The sequence below is a fragment of the Miniopterus schreibersii genome (assembly GCF_964146895.1).
Source record: "Miniopterus schreibersii genome assembly, chromosome: 2".
Taxonomy (NCBI): domain Eukaryota; kingdom Metazoa; phylum Chordata; class Mammalia; order Chiroptera; family Miniopteridae; genus Miniopterus; species Miniopterus schreibersii.
In genome coordinates, this window is record NC_138102.1 from 21,378,213 (window position 1) to 21,392,132 (window position 13,920).

At 34.3% G+C, this 13,920-nt stretch overlaps 1 protein-coding gene across 3 annotated transcripts in view; it reads left to right on the forward strand.

Annotated features, from left to right (window-relative positions):
* LOC308553267 (A disintegrin and metallopeptidase domain 3-like) overlaps positions 1-13,920 on the forward strand; it is a 99,285-nt gene that overhangs the window by 14,778 nt on the left and 70,587 nt on the right. For all 3 annotated transcript variants that reach the window (XM_081129075.1, XM_081129076.1, XM_081129077.1), the window contains exons 5-7: positions 2,875-2,951; positions 3,419-3,596; positions 13,077-13,142. In XM_081129075.1, coding sequence (XP_080985201.1) covers positions 2,875-2,951; positions 3,419-3,596; positions 13,077-13,142 — 321 coding nt within the window. The remainder of the gene's footprint in view (positions 1-2,874; positions 2,952-3,418; positions 3,597-13,076; positions 13,143-13,920) is intronic.

Consider the following 13,920-nt stretch of genomic DNA (forward strand, 5'->3'; position numbering starts at 1 on the left):
GGGGAAAAGGGAGGACATTTGTAATACTTTCAACAATAAGTATAAAATTTGAAAAAAGAAATGCCAGTGAGGAAGAAAACATAAGAAAGCTTATGCTAAAATATTTTATTTTATTAATTAATTAATTAATTTATTTATTTATTCATTCATTCATTCATTCACTCATTTATTTAGGCCGGTATTGATATAAACACTTGAGTACAAATTTTTATTAGAAAGCATGCTTTCAATTCCTTGGGTATATGCTTAGAAATAGAATTTCTGGATCATATGGTTATTCTAAGTTTGTCTTTATGAGGAACCTCCAAACTTTTTTCTAAACCAGTTGCATTTAATATTCCCTTCTGCAATGTTCAAGAGTTCCAAGCACTACTAATGATTTTTCTTTTTTTAAATGTATCTTTATTGTTGAAAGTGTTACAGATGTCCCCCTTTTTTTTCCCATTGACCTCCTCCTTCCCACTCCCTTCCTCTCCCCAGGACTTCACTGCACCATTGTCTGTGTCCATCATATGCATATAAATTCTTTGGTTAATCTCTTCCCACTTTCCCCCTGCTCCCTTCCTTCTGAGAATCATCAGTCTGTTGCATGCTTCCATGTCTCTGGATGTATTTTTTTTTGGTCAGTTTATTTTGTTCATTAGATTCCACATATAAGTGAGATCATCTGATATCTGTCTTTCTCTGACTGGGGAACTGCCTTTTGACCCATTGATCCCACTTTTAGGAATTTATCCTAAGAAGACTGAAACACCAGATAGAATATACGCACCCCTATGTTCATAGCAGCATACTTGACAACAGCTAATATGTGGAAACAGCCCAAGCGCTCATCAGTGGATGAGCATATAAAAAAGCTGTTGTGCATTTACACAATGGAGTACTGTGCAGCTGTAAAAAGGAAGTATCTCTTATCCTTTGAGACAGCATGGAGGGACCTGGAAAGTAGTATGCTAAGCAAAATACTATTTTTCATTTTAATTGATTAGTGTAGTGAATATGAAGTGGTAACTCACTTTGGTTTTTACTTGCATTTCCCTAATGATTGATGTTTGATATCTTTTCAAGTCTTTCTGTTGGCCATTTTCATATGTACTTTGGAGGAATGTTGACTTAAGTCTTCTGCATGTTTTTGACTATGTTATTTGTCTTTTTGATGTTAAGTTGGACACTAGACCCTTATCAGTTATACGATTTGCAAATATTTTCTCCCATTTCTTGTGTTGCCTCTTTCTAGACAATGGCCTTTGATGTGCATACTTGTTTCTAATTTTAAGGAACTCCAGTTTATTTTTTGTTGTTTGTGCTTTCGGTGTCAGATCTCAGAAATGATTACCCATTGCCATATTCAAATTTTTGAAGATTTACCCCTATAATTTCTTGTAAGAGTTTTATAGTTACAGCTGTTATATTTGGATGTTTGATCCATTTGGACTTAATTTTTGTATATAATGTGAAGTCATGATCTGATATTATCTTTCGCATACAGATATTCAGTTTGCCTAGCACAATTGGTTGACAAGACTCTTCTGTCTACATTGAATAATCTCAGAAGTCTTGTAAAATATCTATTAACTATAGATGTATGAGGTTATTTCTTCACTCTTAATCTATTGCATTGGTCTATATATCTCTCCTAATACAGTACCACACTGTTTTGATTATTGTAGCTTTATAGTAAGTTTTTATTTTCAAAAAGTCTTAATCACTTTTAATTGGGTTATATATCTTTTTATTACTGAGTTGTATTATCTGTTTTTATATCTTTGATGCAAATTCTTTTTAAAAATGTATGCACTGTACCTATATACAAAACAGACATAAATACAGAACAGACTGATGCTTTCCAGAGGAGAGGAGGGTTTGTGATACTGGGCAGAAAAGGTGAAGGTATTAATATGCACAAATTGGTAATTACAGAATAATAACAGATATGTAGGGTACAGCATAGAAAATATAGTCAATAATATTGCAAAAGCTATGTATGGTGCCAGGTGGGTACTGAAAACAACAAGGGAAACACATTGTAAAGTATAACTACTATGCTCTTCACTGATACTGATACAAAATAATATTAATATAAACTGTAATTGAAAAATAAAATTTAAATTAAAAATAAATAATGAAATAAAATATGTGTATTGTGAACCATTTCATCTAGTCCATGGCTTGTTTTTTTATTTCCTCCATAATAGCTTTTAAAAAAGTAATAGACCTTATTAGTTTCAGCAATATTAGCTTTAAGAAAGATGAAGTGGAAAGTACAGAGTTCCCCTTCACCCTCCGAACTTCTTAGTTACCCTATTATTAATATCTTGTATTAGTATGGTATTTGAGTTACTATTTATAAGCCAATATTGATACATCACTATTAAATTAAATCTTATAGCTTACATTAGCTTTTATTTTTTCTGTTTCTGTTCTGCTTGTTTGCTTATTTTATTTTCTAGATTCAATTGATAGATAAATATTTATTGCCATTTTATTGTTCATATTATTTTTCTTTCTTTTCTTCTTTTTAAAGAAGAAGTATTACTTTCACGTATTACATTTCATGTAACACTGGTTTGGTGTTGACAAACTCCTTTAGCTTTTTCTTATCTGGGAAGCTCTTTATGTGTCCTTGGATTCTAAAAGCCTCTTTCACAATTATAGAATTTAGAATTATAGCAAGGATTATTTGGGGGGATTCATAGGCAGAAGAGGGTTAAGAGAAAGAAATTGTAGGTAGATCAAAAGGAAATGGGATATCTGGTGAATAATATTGGTTAATGGCTAAATGTGCATGTTTCATAATGTCTACGAAGTGAGTATAAAAACCAAAACTTTATTTACAAATCATTCATGAATGTACCTTTATGTACTCCTGTTTAGGGACACTGCTTTTATCAAGGATATGCTGCAGAAATTCCAAAATCAGCTGTGACACTTAACACCTGTTCTGGACTCAGGTAATGGCATATTCCAGATATGTGCATGATTGACAATCTTGTGTAGCCCCTTAATTTTTTGAAATTCCTTGAATGATAGAGTGAAAGCAAAGAAAATACAGGTTTGATTATATTTCTTCTCAGATATTTTCTTTTCCTCATCCTCCTCTTACATTTTTTATATATTTAGTTGTCTCTATCCTAGGCTTACTGTCATAAAATTTATTTAGAAAAGGTCCACTAGTATAAATAATATTCATATGTATTAGCCATACTAGAACCACAGTGACTTGTAAATGCTATAATAGACAGGAGGTATAAAATTGGGTTGAAAGTTAATTTGAGTAAAATGGGATGATTCTTAGATTAAATTAGACCTTAAAGACCACTATCAAATTTCTATAAAATGTTTTTATTTAGCATTGATTTATATTTCTCAGTGCGAAAAGTATATTAATTACCATATGTCTTTTTATATGCTTATTCAGGGGATTATTGCAATTGGAGAATATCAGTTATGGGATTGAACCATTGGAATCTGCAGCTAAGTATGAGCATGTTCTTTATCAAATAAAGAATAACAAAGTTGATTTTCTCCCCTTACAAGACAATTATCCTATGATTCAGTTGGGAGATCAGGCCTACAGGATTCTGGTGAAGTCAGAAGTAAGCAACCATTTTCTGAAATCTCCATTTTTGCTACTTTTGATAAACTTACATTGAAATTTGTTACATTTGGAAAACAAACAAACTGATATTAATTATATTAAAATCTTCTCTTATAAGATATTTATTTTAAATATTGTGTAAATATATGAATATGTTGACTCATATAAAATTTAGAAATGAAATGTAAGTCAACTTGAAGAATAGTGAATGAATGTAAAAACATTCAGATAAGACCATATGCATTTTCTGTGCTGTTTGTACCTGAGGTATATAACGTTTTTATTCCTGAATTTATTTAAAAAAACTGAAATGCACATAGCCAAGTCTTGAGATACAAGATTGAATGTGTATTTCTTAAAAATACAACTTTGTGTTGTACTTTGAAATAAATGCTTTTTTTCAAAAGCCAAAAAAAGAAAAAGTAATAGATATAAACACACATTCTTACATTTCCCTATTTGCAAGTATTGTTACTGAATTTGCATCTTACTAATAGAATGATACTCAAATTTGCTGATTATTACTTTTTCAATATTTTCCTTGCCAATACTTATTTTATCTTTGTAAAAAAGTAGTATTTTGACAGAAAATTTAAAAGCAGAAAAAATTCAAGATGTTGTGCCAAATATCATTATCTAGAGATAGTGCTTTTAGAATTTTGATCCAATTCTTTAAACATAGCTACTTATAAATGTGGATTTATAAATGTATACATTGTTTTAAACAAAAAATGACCTATGTATGTTTCTTTGAAATTTTCTTTTTGCTCTTAAGGGGACATGCAGTTTAAACATTTAATTATTTAAATTTAATAAAGTCCAATTTAATTATTATATTACTTTTGCACATATTTTAAATAATATTGGTTAACATTGATAAAAATATTAAATATATATATAAATAAGAAAAGTAAGAATGGGCCACAATGCCATTGCCTAGAGGTAAAAGTCATTGTGGAATGCACTGCAATCATTTTGATATATACTCTCTTATACAATTTTATATATTTATGCATAAACTTAAAATTTATATACTTAAAAAATTATATCATATTTTGCATATCTATAATTTTATTTAATCAATACATGGACTTCATGAATGTGCCAATTTTTTTTTTTTAATGTTCACCAACGGATATTTTTTCCATTGCTTTCCAGAGAGAGTAGAAGTGGGGGGTTGGGAGACATCGATGTGAGAGAGATACATCAACTGGTTGCCTCTAGCACAGGCACGTCCAGGGTGGGGATCAAGCCTACAACTGAGGTATGTGCCCTTGGCCAGAATCAAACCAAGGACTCTTCAGTCCGATGGCTGATACTCTAACCACTGAGGCAAAGGGCTAGGGCAATGTGACAAATTTTTTAAAACTAACACTTTGCCTATAAATAGTTGCATGTAAAAGTAGACATTATTTTCAAAGGTTTTTTGACTTCCTTTTTAACCTTCCTCCTTAAGAATATTTATACAATTTTTCATTTTACCGTTAGTGGTTAAATAAATCACATGTTCTCATCAAATTGGATCTCATGTTAAAGAGAAGCCAAACAAATAGCAATGAATAAAACGGGAATTTAATTTACGATAAACTGCCTCTCATTGTTGCTCTAATTTGCTTTTATTTATTTTGGCAAAGGTATTGGTTCCAGTACAATTAATAAAATGGTTGTTTCAGAAATCCATAAAAATGATGAAACTTAATCATATGTAGAGACAAAAGTTTCATTTTTAATGAAACTAAGATTTGACCCCAACCCTTATGGCAGCTCAGGAAAATACCTGCATGTTGCAATACAACACTGGACACAACTTAAGGCAATTATGCAACTGAAGTAGAGCTCTATCACATAAAGTAGTTAAAAAACCTTTGAAGGATTCTATGAAGACTCTTCTGTGGCAAAGGGAATACCTGAAGGGGGAACATGCTTTGGGAAAGACAAATAATACTTCTCTTGCAGCTACCCCACTCCAAAGAATCATCAATAAGAGAGGGATTGAAAGAGAGAGAGAGATATAACATATAGTCCCAGCTGCCATGGTTTGAAATCCCAGTCTGTCAGTCCATAGCCACATTAACTTGGGGAGTAAAAAAATCTTCCTGTGTTTACATTTTCATCTCTAAAAAGCCAATAAGGAAAATAATATCTAACTATTACAATTATTTCACAGGTCAAATAAGTTTATAAATGGAAATAACTTAGCATAACATGTGGAGAAAATAAGCAATCAATAAATGTCACTCCTACTACGATTAATATTTACTAGCCATATTTTCTAATGTAGTAGAGCAAAATAATTGGAAGTAATTAGAAGGGTTCAGATATAAAACTAAATGTAATCTTTAAATAAAAGAGAGACAAGAATTTCACAACCTAGACGAAACCAGGGATATCACTGCAGGAATGGAGATAATTAGGTGTTGGCATGTGTTTTTGAATTCGTTCTCACACAGGGGAACTCAATAGTTGCTTTTCATTCTGAATTTGATAGGCTTAAATGTATAGGCTTAATTCAGCATATTTTACATGCACTAGTGCTTTAAATAGCACAAATAAAATGAACATTTTTAATATAATAGGTTTTTTAAAGAAATAAAATAATATAAAAAGCTATATTTTAGGCACCTTTTACATTTATGAAAGGAAACACAAACTTAGAAACAGGGTGAATAATTTCATTATAACCACAATTAAAAATGGAATTGAAATCAAACAAAATGCAATAAAAGTATATTGGACACATGCGTTTACCACTGCCCTTAAAGCCCACTAAAGTAGAAAGGGATTTTTTAAATGGCATAAACATATAAACAGAAACAGAATAGGAGATGAGTAATAACACTGGAAGTTGAATATCAGAGGTAGCTAGCTGATTTAGGCCCCCAAAATTGGAATCATAAACTGGCAATTGGGATAAGCTATAGGAAACTTGATATATACTGCAGTACTACTGAAATATTTCTGGACTTGCATGTCCAGCTTCCTTAGGAAGTGATTTTAAAAGTGGACCTATGAAGAGAATTGGTTAAATATAAGTTCTGTAAGTATTTAGGGATCCTGATTTCTTCCCCTAATCAATGTCTCTGTTGTAGGCTGATAGGTAATTAAAGGCTGTTTCCTTTGGGGAGTCTGTGAAACAGGACACCAGGCAAAAATGTCCTATTGTATCTCACAACAGAGGAGAAATACCAATCTGAAACTAGTGTGACTAAATTCAACTTAGCACACTGGATGTTTGGACCCAGGCTTACACATTCTAAGAAGTGTATTGAAATTACCATTCCAGGAGGGATCACATCAGCCAAGGAATCAAAATTGACCACATTGAAAGCAGGGTTTTTCCAACATACAACACAGACAAATTATGCTCTGTGAAGACAACAGCTCCTAAACTCTGTATGTGGTCAAAGATGTTGGTAAAAGCTGGTAAATGCTCAATTCCTGATATGAAGGGGCAGCAGACATATGATGAAACAATTTAATGTGGAAGATAGAGACATGAAAAAAATAAAAATTTTAAAGGTTGAGACTCCAAAAAATGTAGAAGGTAAAAAAAAAAAAAGGAAAAAGGAAAATAAAAGATTCTTAGAGAGGTAAGGTAAAATATTTCATTATAAAATAATAACAGTATAAAATGACATTCAGCAGATAACAGTTCTTGGAAATTAAAAACATAATAATAGAAATGTACAAAGTCAATATAAAGTTCACAAGATAAAATTCTAGAGAGCACACAAAAGGTAAAGTACAAAGATAAGTGCAGGATCTGGAAATCTGATAGATAAGAAATTAAATTAAAATATAAATATGAGTGATATAGTAGGAGTTCCAGTCATACTGGAGAAAATTGATTTGAATAAATTAGAGAAAATTCACTTGAGAGATTAAAGATCGTGGCAGACTGAGTCAAAGCTAGACTGACACTCTCCCCGGGGCCAATCTGGATTTACAACTAAAATATAGACAAACCGTCCTGAATAATCAACTGCAACTGAAGATGAGCTGGAGAGCAACTTCATAACTAAGGAGGAAATGTGGAGACTGCATAGAGGCTGGTGGGAAGTGTGGATGTGAGAGGGCTGGCTGGGCTCCCACAGGCAGCAGCTGAAGGTCCAGAGGCATATCTCAGCTGTGAGAGGTTCCCAGTGAGGACTCTGAGGACTAAACCCCAGTCTGGGCTTCCCAGCCAAGAGCACCAGAACTGAGAAAGGTGCCCAAATAACATCTGGCTGTGAAAAGCAGCAGGGTTTCTATCAGCCAGGGAGAGGCAGCTGGAAATGCAGGCACCCTCTTAAAGAGCCAATGCACAAAGTTTCATGTGCAGCCACTCATCTTGGGGTCAGGCAGAGTGGACTGGAGCTATGTGAGGAGAATCTAGGGTTGTGGACTCTGGAGATAGAGCTCAGAGGGCACCCCTTTGGATTCCTGTGCAAAGTCATTTCCCCATTCTACAGAGGCAGACATTCACCTTCCAAGCAGCTTTTGCCTGAGGGAGAAGCAATTGTCCCACACTCTGGAAAGCCTCTTGCCCTCCTCCGTGGAGTTTCTACAGCCTGAGTCTCATTAAGAGACTGATAACAATCAGCTGCCCCACCCTATGGAGTGTCTACAGCCTGAGGCTCTTTAAGAGAATCATATTAATCATCCTGCAGGCAGAGGCAGAACTCAGAGTGGTTTGAATCTTTGCCTGATCTGCTTCTGGACCTGGGCGTTGGAAAAGGAGACTTTGGTGTGCATCTTGGGCCTGTCCAAACGCACCCAGCCCCAACAGAGGTTACCTCAAGCGATGGGTTGTTGGTAGCTCCAAACGGGACGGGGTACTCAAGGCCAATCACAAATAGTGTCTGACATTGGCCTGCACCAGAGACCATGCAAAAACACTGAGAGTCCTAGCAGGTCTGCCTAATACATAGAAACAAACCCAAATACCCAGTCAAAATGGGGAGACAAAAAAAAAAAGTTCCAAATTAAAGAACCAGAGAAGTCTCCAGAAAAAGAGCTAAATGAAATGGAGATAAATAACCTATCAGATATAGAGTTCAGAATACTGAATGTAAGGGTGCTCAACAACATGGAAAAAGATATGGAAAGTATGAAGGAAATGAAGAACAACATAGAAATAAAGAATACATTGGAAGAAATAAATAGCAGATTAGAGGAGGCTGAGGATCGGATCAGTGAATTAAAAGACCTGGTAGAAAAAATCAATCAGAGATCTGAAAAGAAAAAACAAAGGTCAGGAGGACAGTCTAAGGGAGCTGTGGGACAACATGAAATAGAACAATATTCACACCATAGGAGTGCCAGAGGAGGTCGAAAGTAAGCAAGGGTTAGAGAACCTGTTTGAAGAAATAATGCCAGAAAACTTCCCTAACCTGGTGAAGGAAAAGTCACACAAGTTCAGGAGGCACAGAGAGCCCCAAGCAGGAAGAATCCAAAGAGTCACGTGCCCAGACACATCATAATTAAAATGCCAAAAATTCATGACAGGGAGAATTGTAAAGGCAGCAAGAGAAAAGCAATCTGTTACTTCCAAAGGAGTTCCCATAAGGCTGTCAGCCGATTTCTCATCAGAAACTTTACAGGCCAGAAGGGAATGGCATGAAGTATTCAAGGTAATGCAAAACAAGGATCTGAAAGCAAGAGTACTCTATCCAGTAAGATTATCATTCAAGATAGATGGTGAAATAGAGCTTCCCAGACAAAAAAAAAAAAGGGTAAAGGAGTTTATCACCACCAAACCAGCACCGCAGGAGATGTTAAAGGAACTGCTGTAATTAGAAGTAGAAATAGAAGCATTGCAAGAAATGTTAAAGGGACTGCTGTAGTAAGAAGAAATAGAGAAATATAGGCATAAAGAATTAGAATGGCAATAAATAAGAACCTATCAATAATAACCTTAAGAACTTTAAGGGAGAGATCAACAACAATACAGTCATATTCATGGACTTCAACACCCCACTGTCTTCACTGGATAGGTCTTCCAGACAAAAAGTCAACACAAACAGTGATTAAATGGCACACTAGATCAGATAGATTTAATTGATATTTACAGAACATTTCACCCCAAAGCTGCAGAATATACATTCCTCTCAAGTGCACACGGGTCATTCTCAAAGATAGACCACATGTTAGGACACAAAACAAGTCTCTACAAGTTCAAGAATATTGAAATCATATCAAGCATCTCATATCACAAGGGCATGAAATTAGAAATCAACTACAGAAAAAACACTCAAAAACATTCAAACACATGGAGGCTAAATAGCATGTTATTAAACAATGAATGGGTTACCAATAAGATCACGAAAGAAATAAAAAACTTCCTGGAAACAAATGAAAATGAACACACAACAACCCAAAGTCTACAAGACACAGTGAAAGCAGTCCTAAGAGGGAAGTTCATAGCACTGCCGGCCTACCTCAAAAAGCAAGAAAAGTTTTTAGCAAACTCTCTGACGCTACAACTTAAGGAATTAGAAAGCTTCCCTATGAAGCCGTCTGGAGCAGGGCTTTTGTTTGCTGGGAGTTTTTTTTATTGCTGCTTTGATTTCATCAGTTGTTATTAGCCTATTCAGGTTTTCTGATTCTTCCTGATTCAGTTTTACATGATCTCACTCATATGTGGAATCTGTTAAACAAAACAGACTGAGGAACAAAATAGATCCAGAGACACAGGAGCATGGAACAGACTGATGAATCTCAGTGGGAAGGCGGGGTTTAGGGGCTAGGGAGAGATGAATCAAGGAACTTATATGCATATATGCATAATCCATGGACACAGAAAATAGTGTGGTGAAGGCCTGGGGTGTGGAGTGGATGCAGGATGGAGGGGACCAATTGGAGAAAAAAACAGATATGTGTAATATTTTCAACAATAAAGATAAAAAAAATTTCAGTAGAGTAAATCAGAAAACAATCCAAGAGGAATTCTCAGAATTATTTGAGTTTTTTGACTGATATAAAAAAACCTGGTTTCTTATACACGAATAAGATACAGAATGGCATGAAATTTCTCAGCAGCCATACTGGAAGCTAAAAGGCAGTATCTCTCCAATTCCTTAAAATGAGTCAAAGTAATTTCCAGCCTGTAATTCTGTACCCGGCCAGAACTACATAATTGCGATTTTTAATTTTTTATTTATTTTTAATTTTATTTTAAAAAATATATCTCTATTGATTTCAGAGAAAGGAAGGGAGAGGGAGAGAGAGAGATAGAAACATCAATGATGAGAGAGTCATTGATCTGCTGCAGCCTGCAACTCGGGCATGTTCCCTGACCGGGAATCGAACCCCGATCGCCTGGATCCTAGGTCCAGGCTCAACCACTGAGCCTCGCCTGGCTGGGCCATAATTGCAGTTTTTTAAAATTGAAACCACTCTTTCCTCCCTAATGTGAAATGTCTGTCCTTCCTAATGTATAAAACAAATAAACCACAGATAAACTTAAAAGTAAATATTCTAATGTCATCATGAAGGAGAGCAGTAGCCAGCCACAATCACAACCAAATTTACAAAGAATAGTTGCCAAATACAGTGAACTTTTAACCAAGTGAAAAGGTAGAACAACTGTGTAAGCAGCTGCCCTCAATCTGTATTGTTCATGAGAATCACTGTTGGGTCAAATACCACTACATTTTTAAGCAAACAATGTCCAGCCCTCAGTGTGTAACTTAAAGCTCATGTCTTTATTTTTAAATTTTTTTAAATATATCTTTATTGATTTCAGAGAGAGGAAAGGAGAGGGAGAGAGAGATAGAAAAATCAATGATGAGAGAGTCATTGATTGGCTGCCTCCTGCACGCCCCCAACTAGGGATTGAGACTGCAACCTGAGCATGTGCCCTGACCGGGAATCGAACCCCAATCGCCCAGATCCTAGGTCAATGCTCAACCACTAAGCCATGCCGGGGCGGGTGGCTCATGTCTTTTTAGTGCAGAGACCAAGGTGAATAAAATTCTGGTTGATTCCTTTCCTGGCTTTGACTCAAGGTCCCTAAGAGTTCCCCACTAGACTACATGAATGTAGTCAGAAGTAAAGGGAAAAGAGTAGTTCTCCACATTGATACATGTGAGCTAGGACAGCTGTTCTCATTGACATCTCTTCTCTTGGAGATGGAGCAAATATCATTCTTGGATAAGTGGCCATTTCTTATACTGTAACCCAAAGTATAATATGTCACTAATCTTTCTTTGTTCAAGGAAGGTTTGACTTGAAGGAACTCCATGTATTCTAAAATATAAACTATAATCAGAAGGAAATAAACATGGCCCATATGGATGAATATAAATTCAAACAATGTAGGAAAATACAGAATTTAAAGCGAATGAAAGCCAATGTTGATATTATTTTATATTCAAATACTGCCTGATAGGTGCCGCGTATTGTTTTAAGAGTTTTACATATAACCTGTTTTTCAAAATCTTTCAACGATTCTAGAATTAATACCATTACCAAATGTAGGCAACAATGTGAAACCATTGGCACTTAATTCTTGGTGAAAATGCAGAATGATCAAATGACTTTAGCAAACAATCTGGCACTTTCGGATCACTTTACACACCCACAATTGTTATATGACTCAGGTATTCCATTTCTAAGTACCAAGAAAAATGAAAGAAAAAACTGCACAAAGACTTGTATAAATATTAATATTTATAACAGCTTTATTTATAATAGCTAAACTGTCTGCATAAGCCAGATGATCAACAGGTAAATGTATAAACAAGTTGCAATGTATATCTTCAATAGCACACTACTTAGAGCAAAACTAATGAATTACTAATAATCACAACACATATGAATGCAGAATGAAAGAAACCAGATAGAAATGAGTACATGCCATATAATTCTATTTATATGAAATTCTAGAATAGATCGTTGTAACCTATGTTGAAAAAAGCAGATCATTGGTTTCCTTGAGCCATGTAGGCTATTGACTTGGAAGAGGGTAATGGGATCATTCTTTGTTTTACTTATGGAATAGTTACATGGCTGTATACATTAATACCAATGCATATAACTGTGTACTTAAACTGGATGCATTTTATTGGGTGTCAGCCACAATAAAGTTAATATAAATAATTAAAAGTATAAAAATAATGAGAAAATAGAGGCAGTGCTTGGTGGAAAGTTGATGGGAGTCTGTTAGCTTGAAGGTTGGGAGAGGAACCTAGAGGAACGTTTTGAGAGGAAGGAAATATGACTTCTCCCTCATTGCAGTAACTTTTTCTGAGGATTCTAATTATAAAAAATATAAAGTAAAAGCTTCTGACTTGTTCCTAAAATATTTGTTTGGAAGCTCACCTGCTTATTTAGTTAGCATCCATCCTCTTATTTTCCTGTTATCTGTATCTTTATGTATCTGTATTTATCTATCTATTCATCTATACCTCTCTGTGTGTATGTATGTAATGTACATAATTACAAACAATATAATAATTTTAAAAATGTTTTATTTAATTCATGTCCCGTTTCACAGAAAAAATCAGATGTTGCACTATTGAAAAGAACTCTGAAAATACAAGTCATTATGGATAAAGCCTTGGTACGCATTATTGATACGTTTCATCATATCTTTGTTTTGTGTTTAAATGCAGAGGGAATAAGAAAAAGAAACATGCTTTCTTTGCAGTACAGATATATTTTACTGTGTTCAAAATATGTACCTCAGTACAGCAGGGCATAAAGAAATGTCAATCTCCTCTTCATCGAAATAGGGGACCAGTATTTACGGTATTGACATCTAAATCAGTATAGAATTCTAGTAACAATGTATAACTTGTATGTCTGGAAGGCTTCTACTACACTATAATCTATTGGATTATAACTAGCTGCAGATATTTCTGAATCCACCACAAATTGTGGTGAAATTTTCTTTCTTAAATTGATTTCTGTTTTAAAACAAGCTATTTCATGTAATACTCAATTGGTGATCCTTGTTATTGAGTATTTTATAAGATTATTTTATGCTTTATAAACATTTGGGTTCCCCTGTGGAAGTTCTAGATGTGAATGACAGGAAGACTTATTCATAGGAATGTTCATTTAGTTATGGAAATTTTTCACAAAGTCATATGGATAGGAAGTAAAAACATCTGATTTGTCCATTTATCACTGACATTTTTCCATGAGATCTCTCAATGACTGCCATACTGTTCTATATTTTGTTCATAAAAGGAAATATTAAGAGCTTTAAATAATGTTTAATAAAAACAGTAATAGGGAAGAATAGATGGACAAAATAATGAAGAACAAGTAGGTATAATTTTATTTTCCAGGAGATAAATTACATGCATATGTTTTCCTCTTTTAATAATACACGC